The sequence below is a fragment of the Ptychodera flava genome, chromosome 20, assembly GCF_041260155.1.
Source record: "Ptychodera flava strain L36383 chromosome 20, AS_Pfla_20210202, whole genome shotgun sequence".
Classification (NCBI taxonomy): Eukaryota; Metazoa; Hemichordata; class Enteropneusta; family Ptychoderidae; genus Ptychodera; species Ptychodera flava.
Window position 1 is genome coordinate 32,489,312 of NC_091947.1, and position 24,762 is coordinate 32,514,073.

The following is a 24,762-nucleotide window of genomic DNA, read 5'->3' on the forward strand; positions in this document are numbered from 1 at the left end:
ATCAGAGATATATGTCAAAAATATCTTGATGTCAGTAAATTGAAAGTCTGTTTTGCAAAGTGTACTATGTATTATGAAATCTGCAGTTCATATGAAAAGCATGACAAGTTCTGATACTTTTCTGTTCTCTCTATGAGAATTCAGTATTAGAAAGCAACATGCACTAATATTTCACAATCACATTTTTCCTACAATAGTTCTGGACATCTGGTTATGCATAAAAAGAGTGGAGTAGATTCACAGCTCATTCAAAATACAGTGATCAAACTTTAGAATTGACACTTTTAAGTTCCTATCTCATCCTATATAATATATATAATATATATATATATATATATATATATATATATATATATATATACACACACACACACACACATGAATGATTCAATTTATATTCCACCTTTTGTTTTACCTTTGTCGCGCGTAGAAGGTCACCCTGTTTTTGAAAGTTGGAATAGAGGGGGGGTCAGCCACTTTTTGACGTCGGCAAAAAATAATCTACCCCCCCCCCCCCCAAGTCCGAAGAAACTGACCAGTCCGGCCCTAACATGGCACAACAAAGTGGCTGGCGCTGTTTCACGTAATTCTGTCCTAACCTTTACGCGTGTGAGTATGTACCCAACACAGGCGTGCTGATTACCCAACTGCGAACGTCTTTGTTAAACTTTTATTTTTGGTTTACTTTTTTGTTCAATATTTGTCCATTATGATATAGCCTAGACCCTATAACTTCGCTTTCGGCCCCCGTCTACACTCTAGGAGGCCGAAAGCACAGGCACTCCTTAGCTGGGTGAGCTAGGAGCGCCTGTGGCCGAAAGCGAAGTTATAGGGTCTAGGTTATTATGATACTTCCTATCAACAGCATTTTTCAAGTTTCCCCTTACAGTCCTACAGTATTTTCAAGTGTCCACCCCATGTAGGCCTATCGTCATTTTTCTCAAGTCTCAGTGTCAAATCTACCCCCCCCCCCCCGGTATTTGTGAACGCGGCCTTTTCCTGCTACAAACACTAAGCTTGTGTGGCGCGAATTCTGATTAAAATGTAAACCAATCTCATTAATATAAGATATTGAGATGATTTTTTTGCTGTTCTCGTAAGCTGGAGGTCACCTTGCCCCTACATCTACTTTACAGACTGAACAGCTGAACAATCTGAACAATGGAAGGTTGTTTCAGGTCAGCTGAGGTCATCGGTCATGAGGTCACGAGGAGGTCAGTGAATTCAAGATGGCGCTGCATTGTGTGTGAGGTTGCTCGTGTCAGGCTAGCGCCGCCTGCTGATAATATTGTGCATGGTGCAGCCGTTGCGAGACTATCTAAACCACGAGTGTATATAGGTGTAAAATTTAACGAGCTTATCTATCGCTTTGCATGGCGATAGCGGTTTGTAACGGCAATATACGCTCAGTGCTAGGTTCAACTTTATCATCATGTGCGGGCATGTTTAGTCTAGGTCGGATCAACTACAAAATAACAATGCGAAGAGGCTAGGCTGCTCGTGTATTGTTTTGGGGAAAGATTACGAGCCGGTGACATTATCCTTACTCCAGCCTGTGTTTTAGATGTTTGCCGTAAGAGGAGCTCGGGTGAGTCGCCAGGCTTAGCTGTCGCTACGCCTTCGTCCGTGTGATCACATATTCACAGCCCTTCCACGGCGCAACCAGAAAGGTCGCCTTTTTCTGGATGCATCGTGTAGCGACGTGTCAACTGCCTGTGCCTAGCTAGCTCTGCGTGGCAGGGCGTGTGTGTTACCGGCATTATACGGCCTCATAACGCTTGTAGCACATAGCCCTGCCACACAGAGCTAGTGCCTGGCTGCCACAGGTGTTATATGGACCGGGGTAGTTTGTAAAAGTGTAGTTTATGCTACGTTCCGACGATCTGATACGTAGTCTTACCACAAGGCAAGGCTACGTATCAGTACATCGGAACGTAGGGTAAACCCTATTTTTTACATCCATGGGTAAACTTAACTCACAGCATAGCTGCAAAATTGTAGCTCCACGGTGAGGCGGTCGGTGAGTTTGGTTTTTGCGACATCGCTCACCAGTAGAGCTACAATGCCGAAGGCCCTGAAGCATACAAAATAAGCACACTGCACATGGCACGGCATTTTGATGTAAAATCCCATATATTTACTGCATTTGGTCATAATGATTTATCACTACTGAAGATTAAACACTATACTACACTAACCTTGTCGTGTATTGGGTTTGGTATTTGTTCAAATACGTCGATCGCGTTCCAAAAACATTTCTTCAAGCCGCCATTACCAACTTCCGGTAATGGCGGCTCCCAGAAACACGCTCAATGTTTATGGAACGCGATCGACGTGTTTGCGCTAATACCGAACCCCATAAACGACAAGGTTAGTTTAGTATAGTGTTTAGTCTTCAGTAGTGATAAATCGGTACGACCAAATGCAGTAAATATGTGGGATTTTACATGAAAATGCCGCATCATATGTGGCGCGCTTATTTTGTATGCTACAGGGCCTTCGGCATTGTAGCTCTACTGGTGAGCGATGTCGCAAAAACCAAACTCACCGACCGCCTCACCGTAGAGCTACAATTTTGCAGCTACTCATAGCACAAACTACACTTTCACAAACTATCCGGTCCACATAATGCCTGTGCTGGCTACACATCAGACATGTACATGCTGTACATGCAGCATTTCTGATCGCCAAATTTTAGTGTCAAACGATGTCATTGTAAGACTGATTTTACCATAGACATGGAGTCTTCCCCCCTCTACTGTCTATGATTTTACCCAGATGTCAGCCTGACAGAGTAAAGTGGGCTCGGGCATCAAATGGTTGTTGGTATGTATGCCGCTGATTCTATGGGTGCAGCCAACGGAGCTATTCATCGAAAAAGTTATTCCGGGAGCAATATTTTTGAGGGCAGGGGAATTTTAATTTTGCTCTGGCAGGGGACATTTTAGCTGGCAGGGAGCAGCTATAGATTTTGGTGTTTTTATTTTGTTGGGCAGCATGCATATATCAGTTGATTGACCTAGGGACTGGGATTGGGGGAAATAGACAGGTTTTTTCATCACAAGGCAGGGGAGCTACATGTCTGCAGGGGAATGATAAAATTTTAAGGGGAAATGATTTCTAGGGCAGGGGAAATTGACAAGATTGACAATGGGGAGGGGAAACAGGCAAAAATATGTAGGAGTGGGAAAAATGAAGTTTGAGTGCGGGAGGGTAAGTCGAAAAATGTTCAGTTGGAGAACAATTTATTAACAGCTTATCAATTACCCTCTGGACTTAAAATAAGTAAGTTCACATTACTTAATTGCCATGCAATACATATCTTATCATAATAAGGACCCCTTTAAAAGTGCATTATTCATTGGATGCATCTGATTCTATAATAAATGCAAAATAACAGCAAATCTGACGTAAATAAGAAAACCTTAAATTATTACTTTAACGCTTGAATCAGTTAAATTATTTGTACGTACAAAATAGAATGGTGTTAAATTTAAATACAAGCAAACAAAGATCATATACTCAGTTGTGACCACACGCCAGAGAATGTCATGTATGTCCAGTACTACAGCACCTCCATGTGTATACCAAGAAATACACTTCATTGTAAACTTTGTCAGGATACTTTGGGTTCTATAAATGACTTCAGTGAGTTTTTGTTGGTCAACACTTGAACTGAAAAATGCAGATTTAATTTAGTGGTCAATAGCATAATTGCTGAGGTATAAAAAGGCATATAAACAAAGTTAATAAGTGTTATTTAAGCACTCTAGATGAACATATTATAATACATATTTTTACTTCCCTATTTGGGCCATTGTTGAAAAATTCATCTCAGATTTTGTAAACATATCCCACCGTGTAACAGGAAAGCATGTAATGCAAAGGTGAGGGCTGAACTAGGGCAATGTCCACTTATACTTGACATTAAACCCAGTATTTTAGTAAATGACTAGATCTATATAACAATCTAGCTACAAAGCTTTCATTGAACAAATATTAAAAAGTGCTACACTGCAGTGCTTCCTGGTTTAACTGCTGAAATGCAAATAAATAATGTAATGGCATGAACTTTCTCCTTGCGAACATTACACTCCTGAAGCCAGCACTACTGAAGCAAAAGAAAGACATGTAAACAAAGTTAACCAATAATTATCAAATCTTTTGGAGAAATATGTAAAGAAGTGATGATTAAACTGTAAATAATGTATGCCACAATGAACTGCTCCCCACTTAGGACCTGATACTGAACACATTTAGAAGGTGATTCAATAACTCATGAAACTTCATGTTTGTAATGACCTACATATGTAGCAACAGAAAGGAAGACACACTTTTCAAAACCCCACTTACTGAAAGGACTACTGCAATCAATGAATTACATCTTCTGTTAGCCTGTCCAATATGTGAAGTCCAAAGTAATAACTTTATCACTTTTACAACAAAATCAATCTTCCAAAGGACACACGCCAAAACCAACTTATATTTGTTATAGCGAAATATGGCGTGCATTTAATGAACAACTAGCAGACTATATTTTCAAACATCATAAACTATGAAACATCTAGCTATTTATCATTTATTATTTTGTCATGGTGTATGAGAAAATGTAACCTGTTTCAAAACCATGCATTGCTACAAAATGTAATGTAAACCTTTATTTACAAGCATGCAATAAATATTGCTAGTTTTACTAATACTGTTTAGAGGTAAGTTTAAGTATCGGTTATTACAATAATCCAGTTAACGGTGACAACATTAGCTGAGGTAAACTGTTCTATCTGCCTTTTCAGTAGAGTCCCAGGCATGGACCGTGTCCCAGCATTTGAGTGTCAGACACTGATCTCAGTAAAAGGATAGAGAGTCATACAAAGAATTAGATTCTGATACAGGACCTCGTCTTTTTTCATGAAATACAAATCTAACAGGACATCTACTTTTCTATACTTTCAGATTCAAGTTAAAGTTCTAGAGGAGTTCCAGTTTTCAATAGTTTTTATAAAAGATGTCAATCAAACAACCAGGAAAGCCAAAGGTAAACTTGTTTATGTATGCATATGATTTTGTTTGAAAGATTTATTAAGTGCATCTTTGACCTCTTTGAGGATGCCAAGCATAGAATTGGCAAAGTGGAAATAATGACCTGTTTGAAGTCTATCTGTCATATCAAAAGGACAGCATCACGTGTGCAGTATATGCTTCTTCTACATATCTTGTTCGGCAAGGTCCAAGGGGCAAACTACATCTACATGATATTGAAAAGCATTAGGAGTACAAAGTCGAATTTTCACCCCAGTAGGAGTTTGAGATAATAATCTCATAAATAGTTTTAACACAAATGAAATTGCTCCATTCTGTTTGTTTGTGAAACTAGCTAAACTCATTTATCATTTCATTGTTTTAGCCATTTCTGGCGTTAAATTCCCATATAATCTAAAAGATTACCTTGACTTCTGTAATGTTGTGTGTTTTAACTGTAGAATCCGCCATGTTGAAAATATGGTCGACTGATTGCCTCAGACTTTTATGGTGCACTTAGGTGGCAAAATCGTATTAAAAACACTGAGAATCAACAGTTTTTCCAATGATTCACTACAGAATGTGATATCAATACACGTAGGGCCCTTTTGGTCTTATTGATAATCGAACCACTAAATTTTATACCAAAAATTTTCATTATTTTTCTCTAACAGTAAGACTTATATTTGAGGATGAGATTACGACAAAAAAAATCAATATGTCATCAGATTAATTTGGCAGCTACAAGGATTTGTAAGACATCCACTTTATTCCGTTCTAATGACAGAAATTATGTATCTCCCGTAAGCGTTGCACAACCTGATATATTTACTTTCAGTTCCTCTCTTGAAATGTTGCACTTGTTTTATTTACATGTGAGCCACATTGAATAATAAATGAGAGTTTTAGTTTTTTTTTCCGCTGAAATGTGCATAAGAATTTAAATTATCACTTCTCAGGCCTTCCAAAACAACAGTTGAAGCTGTTGCAAACTTAAATGTAATGACCACGCCTTATCCATATTTTGTAGAATTATTTAGATTTCCAATACAACAATTTTGTTTATTTTCACATTAATTATTGTTCAGATATTGCACATTATATGCATCAAATAAAAATATGGGGTCACCAGCCTATTTACAATGCTACATCATGTAACATCACCCCCTCCCCATATGTAAAATGGGAAAAATCACAATTTGATGAAAAATATGTCCTTTTCAAAGTATTTTGGTTTTTTTTGTTATTTTGTTTAAATACTTTGTAAATATATCAACATTCAAACATTTAAAACTTACAACTCGAAGATAATATAATGATCATTCAATCACCACTAACAACGTCGGCTTTCATGCTAAAAGCTCTGACAATAAGTTGTATGAAGATAGGTTTCCATCAAAACCATGGAGTACATGGTCATTTTTACAGTGAGCACGGTCCCGTATAGCAGATGCGTGCGTCATAGCGTCGTAGCAAGTGACTCGATCACCCTTAAGGAGGAGCTGTTTTTTTTTCATTTTGGAGAGATTGCATCACACTTCACAATACATTTGTTCCATTCTCTGCTGTGATGATCTGAAGCCAGCTTATGACAATTAATCATGAAACTATCTAATGCACTGTAAATGCAATAGCTGACACAACTCAGTTCATAAATCAGTATCATTGTAATCTATTTTATGACAATGAGTGTCTATTGAAATATTGAACCTTAACCATTCAATTTGCTGTTTATATCTGAATTTAGGCATTCAATGATCCAATTCATGGGTTAATTCAGCTTGACTGGGTTTATGTCCGGATAATTGATACCACTGAATTTCAACGACTAAGAAATATAAAACAGTTGGGCACCGCCCATCTTGTCTACCCAAGTGCAATACACACTAGATTTGAACACAGCATTGGGTAGGTACATTTTCCAAATCATTTTGCTAACGATAAATCATTTTGCCAATTTTATCATTGGAAATACATGTAATTATATAAATATTACAGATAAAAGTCTAAAAAATTGAATATTTTCAACAACCTGCATTTATTTTATGATGATTTATCAAGAGAATGCCAGAAGGCAGGACATGGATTGTGAATGATAGCATTTAAGAATTATTTACTTTCATGATTGTATTGGTGTAATTTTAACTCCTATTTGTCCACATAAATGTTTGACAATGGTGAGTTATACTTGTAGGCTGGACAAAAGTATGTATGTATATGTATGTACATGCATTTATGGATGGATGTATGTATCTATGCTTGTATCTATGTATGTATCTGTGTTTGTATCTATGTATGTATCTATGTATGTATTTACATGTATGTATGTATGTTTTTGACTGGAAACATTGTATTACAGTTCAGGACAATGATTTTAATATTTCTATGCCATTTCAGGGCTATAATGGCTCTTTCAGCTACTGCCTTAAAGAAAATGAGCATCATATTTATTTTTACACAACTAGCACTTTTCAGTTCTGCGATATACTCTTTTCTTTGAAATATTCATAATATGAATTTCAGTAAAATACATGTAATATTATGATAACTGCTCATTGAGATCCTCTTGACAAAATTCATTTTGATTGGTGAGTTTCACAGAATGTGACCATCTTGCACTGACTTATTAACACTCATTTTGATTGGTGATTTTCACAGAAAATTACCATCTTGCACTGACTTATTAACACTCATTTTGATTGATGAGTTTCACAGAAAATGTCCATCTTGCACTGACTTGTTAACACTCATTTTGATTGGTGAGTTTCACAGAAAATTACCATCTTGCACTGACTTATTAACACTCATTTTGATTGATGAGTTTCACAGAAAATGTCCATCTTGCACTGACTTGTTAACACTCATTTTGATTGGTGATTTTCACAGAATGTGTCAATTTGCACTGACTTACAGTGTAACACTCATTTTGATCACTGATTTTCATAGAACATGTCATTTTGTGCTGAACTAACACTCATTTTAACTGATGATTTTCACAGAACATGTCATCTTGCCTTGAAATTAGTTCATCATCTACAGAAAGATGAATCACTTAAAATATCCAAGAAGGATCAGTTGTGTGTTGGTTTGGCTGCACTGTTACACGATATAGGTAAGTTCAGTTTCACCACATTTATGTAGATTATTTTCTCAACTGCATGATATTGCATTAGGTACATTTGTGCCCTTAAATAGATCACTGATGATGCGGAATTGCACAATACTGATGTCATCATACATTGTACGTTAAATTGTCAGTCACACTAATTTTTTTCTCAAACATTTATAAGTTGTTTCTATCAAATTTAATGCACCATGACAGACCAAGGAAAAAAGGATGTAATCTTGAATCGCCTGTCATTTGAGCCCTGCAACATGTACATTAGAGAGAGACTATGAGCATACTTGAACCACCATTAGTCATGACCTTCCACATACTGCAAAATAAATAAACTGAAAATGTTGTCAATTATGTTTGAATGACCAAGTTCAATTAAATGTGACCATTCTTCTGCTGTAAGAGACTTGGAAATTTTTCCTTATTATGAACAACCAGAGAACGTGATGTACAATGAGTGGTTTTATGTACTATAACCTTATCATCTCTATTATCTAATGTAAAGCCCGGCCTTTCAATGGCAGAAAACAAAGTTGAACCAAAATTTTCGTAAAGGGTTAATATTTACACTGTCATACATTGCATATTTAATACCACCATAGCATAGGTACATGTGTACACGTATGTGTGTAACACGTTTCCTTGATAACAGTATCGCTCAATATCAATGTATTGTTATATTGATATTGATATCAATATCAATCTCTTTATTGTACCCATCTAATCATCCAGGTAAGTGTCCACATGTGCTACTTTTCTCAAGGTACTTCATGCATCAAACCTCTCTTATTTAATGACTTACTTTGAAAAAGCAATAAAGGCCTTCTACATGTTTTTCACTGTATTATCAGTCCGGGTCAGCTCCAAAATTGGAGACGCTATACCATAATATTTTCCCCCTCTCATTAGCCAATCAGCGGCCAGCGCGCCATCAGTAAAAATTGTATTTCCTGGCAACCTCCACATGCGTCCTTCGTTACGTATGCCACACTCCCGCGCCGTATTCTGTCATAATGTCGAACAGTTGTGTGGCCACTCTGTCAAAACACAATTTCAAAATCGCGTACCAGTTTTATTCTGGCTAAGACAACCAAACCCCATATATCGCTGTGATTCCTAGACTCTGGCTTGAAGTCCTGCGAAATATAAATCGTGTACCTACACAGATCGTTCAGAATACCCCATTTGTATCGGAGATGGCAGCGATACAAATTCTACCGTATTGGGAACAGTTGTGTGGCCACTCTGTCAACACATTTTCAAAATCGCGTACCATTTTTAGTCTGCGTTTGACAACTACAAAACAGGTATCGTTTTAAAGCTCTGACATTGCTCTTCTTTCTTGCAAAATGTTATACACGTACCTACACAAATAACCTTTATAACAGTATTTCTAATAGAGATGACGAACATCCACAAAATGATTCTCGGTACTTGAGCGAAATCGATAAACTGGGGGTAGAAATGAATCGTCAATATTTCGAATATTTGTTCACTAATCGGACTCCTTGTTGGACATGACCTTCTGCAGAACACGTGGATTATGTTGACTGTCGAAATTCGTCGAAATTCACAAGACAGGGGCTTAATAAGCGGCCCAAAACTGCCGATCACACTTGGTGGGTAATTTGTGACCCAGCGTGACCTGTACTTTATTAATGATGTAATCTGGTCGATGATTGGCTTAATGCCGGAATACATTATCATAATGAGTCTCCAATTTTGGAGCTGACCCGGACTGATTATAGATGGTAGTCAGCAAGCATGGTTATTAATTAAAAACTTGACATGTATTTGGAAACACTCTGTACTTAATACATTTAGTTGATAGGAAAATACTTTAACACATGGGCACCAATGGTAACAGTTGAAGCTGTGTTCTGTATGAAAAAACAGCATCTGACACAAAAAAATGCCTAAAAATGTTTGTTTTCAGATAATTAAGGGTGTAATCCTAGAAGCTCAGAAATATATGTTGCAAAACTAAATGTTGTGTAAAAAATTAATGATTTCAGAAAACCTGACTTCTACCCTCTTGGAAAATTAATCGTGTATATTCAACCCATATCTGGCTCTTTCTATGTGGCATGAAGCAAATACAAGCCCATTCCAGGGTTGAATTCAATTTATAAATACGGTTGTTTCATGTAAAGAACACATAATCTTCTTTTGAATTGATGTATATTCAGGAAGAGAACAGTTGCAAATAGCTTTCGCTTCCACGTTTTAAGTTTATTCAACCTACTTTTAGGATGTGGAAAACAACATTGGCTACATTGCCCAAAATCAGCAAGTTTGAACCCATGCACACACAACCCAACTAAATGTTATGAATATGAGAATTGTTTCCAAATATACTGACAGGTTGCAAAAAAGGTCAACAGTCAACATGTTGATGTAAAACCTGTTGGTGCAGTTGGATATACAATGGAGATAAACTAATTTCTGCAGAGTTTAAGCTGAAATGTACATTCCTGCTTTATTTTTCTGGTTTTCACAAGATAGTCATTACCAGTAAATTGATTTGTGAAGTGGAAACTTTTTGGGTCAAACTCTCCCCAAAACTAAAGAAAGTAAGTTTTTTATCCCGCATCCCCCGTTATTAAGATGTAGATGTAGTATTTCAGACCAATTCTATATCCTTCTTGTTCTCGTTTTTTTGCTGTTTTGAACATGCATACATTTTAAATCAATGAGATGGTTACTTTACTTTCTATCATCTGAAAATGCAGGTCATGGACCGTTTTCCCACTTGTTTGAAAAAATTGTGAAGACTGGTGTGCTTGGGAAAGACATCGCTCGGACTTGGAAGGTGTGTTTTTATGTATTCAATATTGAAAGGTATTGGGAATGAGAAATGTTATGTGTATTATTTATTGTTCTTGATTTCTTGCAAGTGTGTATACATGTGTAAATGCGATCAAGTTATTATTTTGTGCCCAAATAGCTTATTCTTAGCTCTTCACTTGACCCATTGTCGTAGGTACTGTATGTGAACCTGTGCATATACATGTGTACCTGGATGTATGCACTTCCTATGTGCTCAGCATTCTAGAAACTAAATTGTTTGATCCCATTTTTATCACAACTGGAAGTTGTGATATAGAGGTGGTTTCAACCGGTGTTTGATGTCGTCCATTTCCGTAAACGACAAAAGTCAAAAACTGCTGAACAGACTGCGTTGATATTTGGTACCGATACATAGACTGGTTCCAAGGTTCCAATTCCGAAAAATGGAGCCAAACGGAGCGGAGGTTATATAGTTTTGGGAAATTTCTAACCCCCTTTTTAACTAATTGATTTTAGGGGTCTTTCATATATGTAGTTTTGGAATGTACACCAATCCTGCATTGTGGACTGTTTTATGAGTTGTGGACAGAAATGAGGTTTTGATGAATGTTAGAAATATGCAGGATGGCTGATTCAAAGTATAAGAGATTTCTATGCTCTTTTGGGTATCAAAAGCAATAAAAAAAACCATATTTCATAGTTTAGATTCTCACTTTTGAGATGACCCTAAGCATTTGTTATGTAAACATCCTTGAGTCAATATACAGACTTTGACATTCCTGAGATTAAGTATCCACGACCTCACATGTTACAGTCTTTCACTACCATGGTATGGCCCAAACCCATTGTTATCAATGGTGAGTGTGGACCTGTCTACAGGAAATTGGGGTGAACAGGTTAGACAATGCCGTTACAAGTTGTAGGTTAGTTATCAAGGTAGCACCAGCATAGAGTCCTAAGCATGTCCATGTGTTCTCACAGGAAATTACAGGGAAAAAAATTATTTGAGAAGTTTCTCTCCTTTAAATAGAAGTATATTACAATTTAAACCTGTCATGGATGGATTGCTCTCAAACGATCTGAAACACAGTTATTGCCCATTAGCAACAAATCTATAGCAAGATTTATGTTAAGTTCATGAACTTACACAAGGTATTAGACAAAAGATGACCATGACTTTGCTACTTTTCAACATTTATTTCATTCAGATTTCCTCAGCTTAGTGTATAATTTTGTAATCTTAATTACTGTCAACTTAGCTTTACTAACTTATTCTAACCTCATTATTCTTACACTACTGTTATACCTTATAACCACAAAATTTCAAGAGATGCATATATGATTGTCACTTAACAAACAATTTACAAATATGTCTTCTGCTTTTTTCTCCATATACATATACATGTCCCTTTTCTCATAAAAATGGGCTTAAAATCGCAATGTGAAAAATAGTCTTTCAGCTGTATGTTGCTCATTGACTTCGTGGTCTGTCTAATTAGTCCCCACGGACACCGTCCGGGGGACTTATAGGTTTGGTCATGTCCGTGTGTGCGTGCCTGCGTCCGTGTGTGCATCCGTCCGTCTGTTCACGCAGATATCTCAGACATGCCCTGGTCAATTTCTTTCAAACTTTGCACAAGGATAGTACCCTACCCCATACAGATGCACGTCGATTTGTTTCACAATGCGATCAAATTTGGCCATGTTAGAGGACTTTTTAGTTTACACCACCATAGACTACAATGTATAAGTCAGCTGTCTATAGAATCCCATGTATAAGGCCAAGTAAAATAAAAATTTAGTTTCTCATCATATTCATATTGCAAAAAGGATTCAGTGACACAGTTTTTAGTCCCCATGGATGAAGTCCAGGGCCTTATATATTGGGTCATGTCCCTCCGTTCACGCAGATATATCAAATATTTTGACAAAATCTCCCGTGACCTCGGTGACCTTTGACCTCAAATATACATATTTGTCCATAACTCAGTAACCACAAGTGCTACACCCTTCATATATGGTATGATGGGACACCTTATGACGCCACATATTGTACCTCATTAATTATGTGCATATCTAATTTTGAGCGAGCCAATAGAGCTAGGTCTGATTTTTGGTATATAGGGATGACTTAGCAATTCAATTTTTTTGACAAAATGTCACATGACCTCAGTGACATTTGACCTGAAATATACATATTTGTCCATAACTCAGTAACCACAAGTGCTACACCCTTCATATATGGTATGATGGGACACCGCATGACGCCACATATTGTACCTCATTAATTATGAGTAGTTTCACAATGTGCCAGTTGTGATCAAGTGCCATTGGCGCTATTTTTTATTGAAAGACATAATTTTGTCGAAGTTTCATTAATGAAACTTTAAAGTGTTTTCTTTCAAAATATACCGGTAGCATAAAATTCACGGTGTACCATGCAAAATTTGGTACTATAGTGACAAATTACCCAATATATTTACACCAATTAACTCTTGAAAATCATAATGACTGCCATCCCTGTGTTAACTGCTATGGTAAAAATGATTTATCTTTAACTCAACGAAAGTATGCTTGGATATTACAATTACTCCATGAGTCTCATCAATATGAGCCCCCACAAGTGATACACCAAAACAGTATCATCCTTGAGGCACATTGTATGTTGATCAAAAGGAAACAATTCAATTGAAAGGAGTGTGGTATTCCTAATACTAATCCATGCGTCTGCTTTCCTTGATAGCATGAGTTGGCATCCATCAAAATTTTTGACCTGATGATAAAAAAGTACAAATTACTTGAGCATTTTTCATCATGTGGATATACCAGGGACAATGAAATGACCATGGATGAGATTCATTTGGTCAAGGAAATGATTTTTGGACCACTGGAGAAAAGTTCAACTGGAAGTAATAGCTACAAGAAGGTGAGAGGAATTGTGAAATTCATGGGCGACGTTATACCATGAGATTTTGACCAGTTAATGACATATGTGTGCCAGCCATAGAGAGTGCATAATTACATGTATATGAAGTAAATTGGTCACAATTGAGTGGTATACCATCACTGGGTGTGATTTATTGCTATTATATCATAACAGTATATTGAAAATCTGGCGTGGAAAATCAAAAACGTATTTTTACCCAAGCAAAGAGCTCGCGCGTCTCGACCAATCAGATCACTGTATTTGCGCCATCAATATACTGGTATGATATAATTTACAATATCCTATTTTCATCTTTGAACACTTTTTTAACGTTGAAACTAATGTCGATCACCCCTATATGAAGATGATTTATATGTGTGTAAACTAATGGCACTGAAAAGGTACACTGACATGGTTCTTCCAGCTCATGGAGGGACTTTTGACTATAGTTCTTTAAAAGTCAATTTGCATATTTTATCATTATAAAATAAGTATTAAACAATAAGAGATTCATATAGTTAAGCCATATTCAAATCAATGTGAAACATGTCTTGACTTCTGTTAATGTTGGAATGAAGTAGATATTCCATACCAACTCTTAAATGACCACAGTGACCATCCCCCTTGTTCATTCTTTTGGTAAAAACATTTTTTTTTAAATTCAACAAAAGTAAAAAGGCGAAAACTTCAATTGCTGAATTTTCATGACTATTTCCATCCAATTTGGCCTGGAAACATGCTGCATGCTTTCATTGTGTAAGAAAACTCAAATGAATTACATATAGACAAACATGCTCACTTCTTGTTTTTTTTTCTCTGTGACTGAACATTAAGGCAACCAAATATCAGTCTCCACTTCCAGCAGATAAATACTTCCTCTATGAGGTAAGTGTCAACAACAAACAAACAAAAATCTGCAGATATCTTTCCATTTTTGTATCAGAATGCCCCCCCCCCCCCCACAAAGCCATCAACCAAACGGTTGTAACTCCACCGTAGACTGCTGTTTGCATTTTGCAAGAGTCTGACCGTAAGTGATAACCCAGTTATCCGTACCTATGTTCAGTCTGACCCATTTTTTCATTCAGCATTTTGGAAACATTGTAGAAAGGCTCTTTATGAAGTTTTTTACTAATATTTAACTTCTGTATATTTTTATGTATCTTTTTCTTTTTTCTTTTGGGCATTTATGGCCTGAATTAAAGATTAATAATAATAATAGTAGGGTTCTGCACAGACACTTTAGCTATTGATTGATTCAACAATGGAGGGACCATATTGTAACCATAGTTCCTGTGACACTTTACTTAGATGCCCCTTGGCAGACCAAACAACCATGATATCAAGGGACAGAAGGAATCTTATCATTGTTCCTAAACAATGTAGTATGTTCCCATCTCACTCCTTTGGCAACAACACAGTGACAATACAATGTCATGAGGTCAACAGTAATTTTTGAACATTATACCTTTGCCTTCAGGATCTGATCCTGATAATTTTTGTTTTTCAGATTGTATCCAATCACACAAGTGGAGTGGATGTTGATAAATGGGAATACTTTGCTAGAGATTGCTATCACCTTGGCATTGCCAACAACTTCAGCTATGATCGCTTTATAGAATTCTCCAAAGCACTGGTAACTGATAAAAAGTCCGGCAAGAGGCAGATATGTCTGCGAGATAAGGTTTGAACATTATACAGCTAAATTAGCCGTAATTTATTTATGCCATATTTTTAGTAATTTTTGTTTTCTTTATGAAATATCACTGTTCTACCGTCCTCCCTAAATCACATCAAAATGCCTAGAAAGGAGACTGGTGACAATTTTTTAGTTGACGATTTCAATAAATGCACCATAATATTTTTGTATGTAATATGTAGTATTTAAGCAATAAAACACACCCAGCGATGGTATTCCACAAGATTTTAACCTGTTCATGACATATATGCATGAGCGATAGCGAGTGCATATATGAAGTGAACTGGTCAAAATCTCGTGGTATACCATCGCTGGGTGTGATTTATTGCTATTATATCATAACAGTATATTGAAAGTCTGGTATGGGACATCATAAATGGAGTTTTGCTCAAGCTGAGAGCTCGTGTGTATGCCAGCCGTGGTATATCGCCAATATACCATGGTTCTTTTCGCGTCTCGACTAATTAAAATCGCTGTATTTGCACCATCAATATACTGGTATGATATAATTCTCAATATAGAAGTACAAACAGCTCATTCTGTTTTTTGGAACCAAAAGAGATTTTTAGGGAATATTTTTGAATTTGCCTGACATTGGATAACAAGCATACTGGTATGATATCACTCAAACTTTTCTTCATTTCAGGAAGATCACAATGTCTATGAAATGTTTCATACACGGTACCGTTTGTACAGACAGGCATATTACCATGCTGTAACTCTAGGAACAGAAGCCATGTAAGTTGTCTCGTTCTAAATTTTGTCAAAATGAACTTCCCAGTTGCAAAATTATCAGTGACAGCTTGTTTTTGTGTTAACAAACTGAACATTAAATATCTTCCTCTAAATTTCTCAACGTATCAATTTACTGTGACTATGTATTATTATCCTCTATGATGAGTATATTTGAAAATATTTGTAGTAGTACTGTTTTGTTACAGCTCCATTAGGTATATTCACTAGGCTCCAGTATTTTTGATCAGTCCTTCATATTAAATTCTCATGTTAAACTTGTCAACACATGTGTGCATATAAAATTGTTTACAAATAAATGTTAGTCCATTTCATTTGCCAACAATATCATCACATTGTGCACAATGAAATTGAATGAAAATATTATCAGTTGTTAAAACTGATGTTCCTTCAATGGAAGATCAATACAGTGGACACAACATCAGAAAGTTTTGGCACATACCTGCATATGATCCTGATATCATAATAATACCAATGTGTGCTTGGTTCTTAGGATCACAGATATCATTGCAGCTGCTGCAGATCACTTTGAAGTTAGACCTGGAAAGCCAGGGTAAGTTTATCTATGTTGAATTTACCTAGATTGATTTAGTTTGGATTCTAGATTGGTCTAACTTGAATAAAAGTTTTGTTGTGTTGAAGTGATCCACATGGAGATAAGCTGAGCTCTGGTGAGATCGATTTTGTTTAATAGAACTTGACAAGTCATTGAAGAGATTCAAGCATATCTACAGAAATTGAGGCAGTTACAGGGTGATGCCATTAGATGTCTTTAGAAAGATGTGACACTTTCTCACGTCAGTACATCAGGGTGTTTTCAGTCTATGAATGCACTGTTCAGAATTGGATATAAATTCTATCTTGATTTTCATGGAAGGTGAAGTGGTCATAATGCCTGCAAAACAGCTTTGTAGAGTACAGATTGGTATTTTTTCAGTCAAGCAAAAGCAAATCTTTTCCAACTTTCACTTGATGCAATATATATATTATTTTTTGATAATCTGTCTTCATTGATCTCTATGAAATTCATTCAAAGGGCTAATCCAGAAAGTTATAGGATAAAGTCGGCTTTTGATGACATGGAGACATACTTGCTGTTAGATGATACCATACTACAGCTGATCTGCCATGATGCTCAAAGAAATCCAAATTTAGAATCAGCTGTTCAGCTGTACAATCGGTTGCTGGAGAGGGATATATATAAAGTGATGAAAAAAATAGTCATACCAGCAAATAGAAACATTCCAGATAAGGTAAGTATGTTGTAAACTATTGTACAGTACGTCCATTTGAAGCATGAGAATTACACATAATTTTCATGTTTATTTCATGAATGTAAATAGATAAATAGATACTACTATTCAGTTGTACTCCCTGACATTAATAAAGCTATACCAAATTTGTATTCTATTGAAAGAAAAGTTTCATGTGATATGACACTTCCACAGTCCTTCATTTGTCCGAATACTAGTCTGTTTTTCAAGTAACGGGATTGTGTACATAAGATGGTTTGGTTGTTTTATTTTGAATTTGAAATATCTTTGTCATGGTCTTTTCATAAGGACTGCTGTTCAACAATAGTTACCTTGGCCAGTGCCAAAGCATTTATTTAGCCACTTGCCTTTAATGATACAAAGATATAGAACACCACACCATAGTCAAAGAGGGACTGATTTGCTTTTCCTTATATTATTCCACTTTCAAAATCCTATTGGTTAATCATCTGCCAGTATGCATGTATCTCATGGTGTGATATTTCACTGTTTGACAACTCTAAAGATTTCAATGTGCCATTTACAAAATTCCCATTTCTGACGAGGATTAAGGAATTGTAATAAGTGCAAACATCTCAGTTCTTCATCCAATGACAGGTGATATTGTAAATTGCTTGACTGTTCAACCCATTCAACCACAGAGTGTTACAAGAATATTGTAAGGTTTCAGTGTCAGTACTATTATACTATGTTGCTGTTCCATGCTTATGCTTACAGGCTGTTCTAGACTTGAATGACATTATCACTGCAGGTGGCAATGTGGTAGAACACTTGAAAGTTGAACACCTGTATTTTAAGGTAATACCAGTTTGATGAAGTAATCAATGAGTTTATAGATCTCTGGCCAATGTGCAAGATTACTAACTGACACCAGATACATGATATTATCACATGAACTGGCCCGAATTCCCACCTGTGTGACGTAGAACAGGACGGATAAGAAATCCGAATTACCCCTGTTGTACGTCATCAACCGGAACTTTTTTCTTTCATGGTACCGTTCATACATGCACTGATCAGCTGATGCAGCAGGCGTCGCGACATGAACAGATTTGTTGTGATCGATGCCGTGCTAGCTCGCACGTTATTTTTACAAAAAGGTGACCCGATAAATCCAGACATGGAAACATAGAAAGCATATTTGTCCAACGAAATTTCAAGTCGCTTTAACAATAGCTTTTCCCGAGAATCGAATGGAGATACCGACGATCGTTATTTTAATGGCTCAGTAACGTCTCGGCTCCAGTCGAGTCGTGTGGACGTCGCGAGCGCGGCGATCCCGGTTGGCGATAAAACCGAAACCTACACCTCAAACTGAATAAAAGAGTATAGTATAATCTTCGGGAAAGCGACATAGGAGGCACAAGCCTAAAGTCATTCGACTAACAACGATCAATTTCCTTAATCACACAAAAACTCCGTAAAGTCTCGCCCGGAATTAAACGTGCAGCGCGGCATAATGCTGTAGCGAAGACAAGCTGTCGAGCTGTGTGCAGCGCTGCGCTGTGGAATCCCATGTACTTCGAAAGTTGACTCAGACAACACTCAAACAGAGTTTCCGTCAACAAAATTAGGATGTATCCATGGACGAGATATGTGTCAATGCAAACATCAAAGTTCGTAAGACGAAAACATTGATGACCGAGATCGGGATTGACGAGTTGACACCGCGCCGGCAGAGACCGTGACGGCAACGTTGTGGCACAGACATGCAATGAGTGTGTCATCGAACGGAATCTTTCGCTGCGAGTCAGCAGCGCTCGCAAAGGTCGTAAACTTGTGTGATATTTTGAAAGCCACGGCATCTCTGAGAATGGGAATTACTGTTTCGATCATGTCGTCTCCTTTACTTCATAAATATAATTGTAAATATTCTAAGTAACTCTGAATACTATGGTTATCCGTCGCTAGCACGGTGAAAGCTATGTCCGCCGATGGCCAACTTGCCTTGGCATCGGTACAGCGCGAGACAATGATTGACACGTTCATGTGACCGAATCCGTACGTCTGGTTGGTGGAGATACCCTGTAATGTAGCAAATTTCAGCTTGATGGGATTTATGAATGAAAGTATCTCCTGGGTGACGGGCCGCTTTACTCTTTAAATGAAAGTAATCCGCGTAAGTAAAACACAAATCGCGACGAAATTCATGCAATTTGTTACGATAATTTTGATCCATCTACGTCAAAAGAAAAATAAGAAGACTGTTCATGTGATAAATATATAATCCCATGGTATTTTTCTCTGTTTGACGTCATCGTATACTCGTGTTTTTCGCGGAGCCGCACAACTTCTCGCCTTCGGCTCGAAGTTGTACGGCTCCGCGAAAAACACTCGTATACGATGACGTCAAACAGAGAAAAATACCATGGGATTATATATAATTAGATGTGCATGGCATGATTTGAACTACATGTAATATGTCAAAATAATTCCATGGTGATGAAAGGAGAAGAAATCTGCATTGTTACTTTCACCTTATTTTCTATCACATCAAATCTTTGTATAGGAATAGTCTATTACAACTTGTTCTATGCCATTAGTACATGTAATCACTTCATGTAGTCATCCCAACAATACATGTAGTTGTATTGTTGTTGTACAAACAATGAAACTTCCATAGCTTGACACTTACACATGCCTGACCTATGGTGTGAGTCTTCCATAATAACAATATAATATTTTTGTGAGCAATGAACTTACTGCTTTCAATATTTGCATGTATTTTTATGATTATGACTGTTACAATGATGATATTTACATTTCCCTGGCAAAGTGTTGTATGACCTATGATCTGTCAATTTTTACTGGTAGTGTTTTCAGGCTGAAAAGCTTACTTTTCTTTACTGAAAATTTTGCCATTTGAAGAGCCATGAAAGATGAAATGTCTTCAAGTTCAATGTTAAACAGACAGTGTGTGCTATATAGATGATTCTCTCCTTCTCATTGACATTTTGGTGTACAATAGCATCCATTAATCGACACTGCATTGTTTTGTAGAACTTCTTGCAACCAGATGTCCCAAATAGAGGATTTTCATGAATGTGCCATCTCCAAAATGTAAATGGACTTCAACATACCTACATGAAATCCAAAGCACAACAAAGTAAAGTGTCCGTTAATGAATATGTTTTACTTACCACTCCATTAATTTCTTTTGTCTCAGCTTGTCAAATACAATTATGGGAAGAAAGAAGAAAATCCTGTAGATAATGTTTACTTTTACTCCAAGGATAATGAAAAGGAACCATTTACTACAACCAGGGAAAAGGTATGTGTATCCTTGCTCTGTAATGATGATCTCTGTCAACCAGTCTCTATGCATGATTAGATATATGTACCTCTTGTACAAAGAATGTGTACGTGAATAGTGCAAAATTCATGACTAATTTTGATTGATGATTTCATGATTTGTCAAATGACACCAATGCAAAATTTTGGGTTTACATTGGCGAACTCAGATTGGAAAACAAACTTTGCTTCCATGGTCAGTTGAAGCAGTTTTTCATCAAGATTCTCAGAAAATCATCTGCTCTGTGAAAATAAAAATCGTCTATGCAAATCTAAGCATTGTTTGGAACCACATCTGTCATGTCACGAAGAGTGGTTTTATCACTTAGATTCAGTTGTATACATATATATATATATATATATATATATATATATATATATATATATATATATTATATATATATATATATATATATTGTATGTATGTATGTATATATGTATATATGTATACATACACACATATATATATATATATATATATATATATATATATATATATATATATATATATATATATATATATATATATATATATATATATATATATATATATATATATATATATATATATGCAGTATCTCATATACATTGCATTTCCAAATTAGCCATTTTCATTACTGTATGATCTTTCTTCTTGATGCTTTTCTTTCTTTAACCCACCGGTTTGATTGACATCTGTATCAGACATTCATAGAGAGTGAATTCTATCCTGAATGTTGCCTTTATAATTTGCAAGTGTTTTTCTCGTTGCAAAGAGTGGAAGTTTCAGTTGTACACACAAACCAAAAAATTACAGCATGACATGTAAGGTTCGTCATGAAAGTACATGTAGGCAATCATTTAATGTTTTATGTTTGATGGAACGTACAATTTTCTGTAAATTTCCACAACTACAGTTCTATGTTTGTACCAACTGCAATGTAATTCATCCTGCAAATTTTTGTTCTTCATAGAATTTTAAACCTTTCGCCACCCTGTTTCAGCCCAAACCCATTGTTATCAATGGTGATTGTTGACCTGTGTACAGGGATTTGATGGTGAACATATTCAATGTGTTTGCACAATTTGATTTCCATGAAATCACATCAGGAGTATTCCTCATTCAACAGGTATCACATCTACTTCCTTATACATTTGAAGAGCGACATCTTCTAATCTTTGTGAAGGAAAGGGATGACAAGATAATAGCTGAAGCTAGACAGTGCATTGACAGCTGGCATACTGCAAAGTTTCAAGATTGGCTCTGCCAGTTTGCTGAGGTACAGTTTATAAATGGTTCACCCTTTTCCAAGCTCCAATGTTCACCACTGGCAGCTTTTGTCCTTCTGTCTGTCTGTCTGTCTGTCTGTCTCTTTGTTGGCTTAACATCTCCAAAGTGGTCAATTTGACATGAAATCTGCCACATAGATGCACTTTTGGAATGGCTGGAACAAAGAAGATTCTATTGTCTGTGTTTTGCAAGATTATGCTGTTATTTTGGTTGAAAGTATTTTTGTTAATGATTACCTTCAGGAGAAGAATTACTCTAACTGTTTCCATAGTACACAAAACAGAACCACTATTAGCCCATTCTACGTGTAGTTCATAATCTCTTTTGCAAAACGAACCAGTATACCCTCCTCCCCCCAAGGTGGCCATTTTGCCTTCATGTTTTTCCAAGTGTTTTCATACAGAGACTAAAAGATTGAAAACTACTGTAAGGTTTGCACAGAAATGTAAAACATTATCAATGAAGGTGTCTTTATCACAGGTACATGCAAGACATAGAAAAACTCTTTCATTTCAAAGCTTGAAGATGCTCACTTCCGAGACATCACCAGCTACAATAGTGCAGTCATTCTGTATTCAGTCAAAGTCACCGCAGTGTTTATGTTTGATTTTCGTTTCAGAAAAATGATAAGGGAACTCAAACAGAACTTCTACAGGACCAATAAGATGAACTTTGTGATATACGTATGTGACAAGTTTCAGCGTTCATGCAGTTGCAATTAAAACAAACCTTGACAGTGGCATCGTATGGCAGACTGCAACTAAGCATACCACATGTGTATGTGTAGTGAAACTACCATAAATAAACACTGGATAGCTTACAAGCAACCGATGCAAAAGCTCCACATTTATCATCAATTTGTTGTTGTGAATTTGATTTAGAGCAATGGCACTCAACTATTTCATGTCATGATGAACTTTCTTGATTGGACAGTTTTCAGCATTCATACCATCGCAACCAAAGAAAACAGTTACAATGGCATCGTGTGACAGCCTACAACTAACCATTCACTAGATGTAGTGAAAGTACGTCAAACACTTGATAGATTACAAGCAACCAATGCCAAAGCTCAGCGCTTCTCATTCATATATGGGCATGTATTCCATAAGTATTTTAGGACAGAAGTGAACGTAAAATTTCAGAGGACAAGTGTTTCTAAGCAGAGTCACATTAACTTTTCTCCATTGATACTATTTTATTCCAGTGTGCTTTTCAAGGAAACTAATACATTCTTTAGACTCTATTCCTACATTAATTAACTTCAAAATTTTGTTTTTAGAAAATTTACACTGTGATCATGAGCAAATTTGCAATCAACTATAAATTTTTTTTATGTCATGATAAAATTCAAAATACGTGTCAATATAAAATGCCATCAATAATTGTAACTGACAGTTCATAATCATTCAGGTTCTTTTCCTTTACCATTTTAATCAATTTTCCTGGAAGTAAGGAGATCAAGTACTTTGTTTTTGATGGCAGTAACTTTCTATCCTAGCAGTATCTTCTGAATTTTTTTCATTTTGAAAACAGGTGATAGCACAATTCTTTCAGCATAGATCTTGAATAATAACCAAGATAGCCATTCCTTTGAGTATTATCAAGAATGTTGGTGGCTCTTCCATGGATAATTTGTGGCAATAATGTAAGTGTTAATTGTCAAACTTAATAAACTGGATGTTCCTACATTGACATGAACATTTTGTAAATGAATAACAGGCAATCACCTGAATCATTAATTTTTCCAGTGATTAAAAAAAACTTATCTTGTCCGTTTTCAGTTTGATTTCAAGTGCAATACTCATTTATGAGAAAATTATTGTTACTTTGCTATCTTTTTATCACTGTGTGTGCAATAAAATAAAAGATACAATCATATATATTATACAGCAGGAAATCTGTACCCCAACAGTGGTACCATTACATTTTAGAATTTCTGATCTATTGATGATTTAGTGCTGTCTGCCTCGGTATTGGCAGTGGTATATGAGGTATTTCAAGAACTCATCTGTACTGATGAATTTTAACGATGAAATTAGCTTGTTTTCTTTAAGTTATTGTGCATGTGTTTTATTTTAGTTTCATTTATTTACATTAAATGAATAAGATATATTCTTAAACAGAACGGGGTTTATTCAACTTTGATGTGAAATGTTAATTTATCAGGAACGTATGTGAATTTTTAATCCTTACAAATGAAATTGTGTTTTCATTAAAATTAGAACTAGATAACTTGTGTTGTCTATAATTTATTTGCATAAACCAAATATATATAAGAACAATGTTCTTAAAATCCAAACGGGTACAGGTCTCATCAATATGGTTGGAAATTGCTTTTCTGAGATTAAAAAATTGATCAGCTGCATGGGTACAGCCCTTCACTCACCCAGCAAATCAGGGATGTAACAGATACTTTGATTAGCCAGTCTCCAAATTGCAAAAGGTCAAACAATGAGCCTCTTTAGATCTCAAGGCCCCGCGTGTTATGATATTTAAAGCCCCAGTTATCTGCAGTTTTTTCACATTATTTTTGTGATTGTATTTTCAAAGTAATAATATTGTCATATTCATGAAAAGATGTGTGACTACTAAGTATTACACTATATTAAGTGCCAGTAGCTG

The 24,762-nt window shown here is 36.1% G+C and overlaps 1 protein-coding gene across 2 annotated transcripts; it reads left to right on the forward strand.

Moving 5' to 3' along the window:
• Positions 1–1,203: 1,203 nt before the first annotated feature.
• LOC139120688 (deoxynucleoside triphosphate triphosphohydrolase SAMHD1-like) lies at positions 1,204–24,372 on the forward strand. Of its 2 annotated transcripts, XM_070685219.1 has the most exons (15): positions 1,204–1,588; positions 4,954–5,035; positions 6,767–6,927; positions 8,019–8,131; positions 10,870–10,949; positions 13,671–13,853; positions 14,688–14,738; positions 15,364–15,537; positions 16,199–16,290; positions 16,799–16,858; positions 17,342–17,558; positions 18,297–18,377; positions 20,746–20,850; positions 21,980–22,129; positions 22,760–24,372. In XM_070685219.1, the coding sequence occupies exons 2-15, from the start codon at positions 5,006–5,008 to the stop codon at positions 22,802–22,804; spliced, it is 1,542 nt and encodes a 513-aa protein (XP_070541320.1). In that variant the 5' UTR covers positions 1,204–1,588; positions 4,954–5,005; the 3' UTR covers positions 22,805–24,372. The 2 variants fall into 2 exon arrangements, with proteins under 2 accessions (XP_070541320.1, XP_070541321.1); XM_070685220.1 differs by lacking the exon at positions 18,297–18,377 and having other exon boundaries at positions 1,218–1,588.
• The last annotated feature ends 390 nt before the right edge of the window (positions 24,373–24,762 follow it).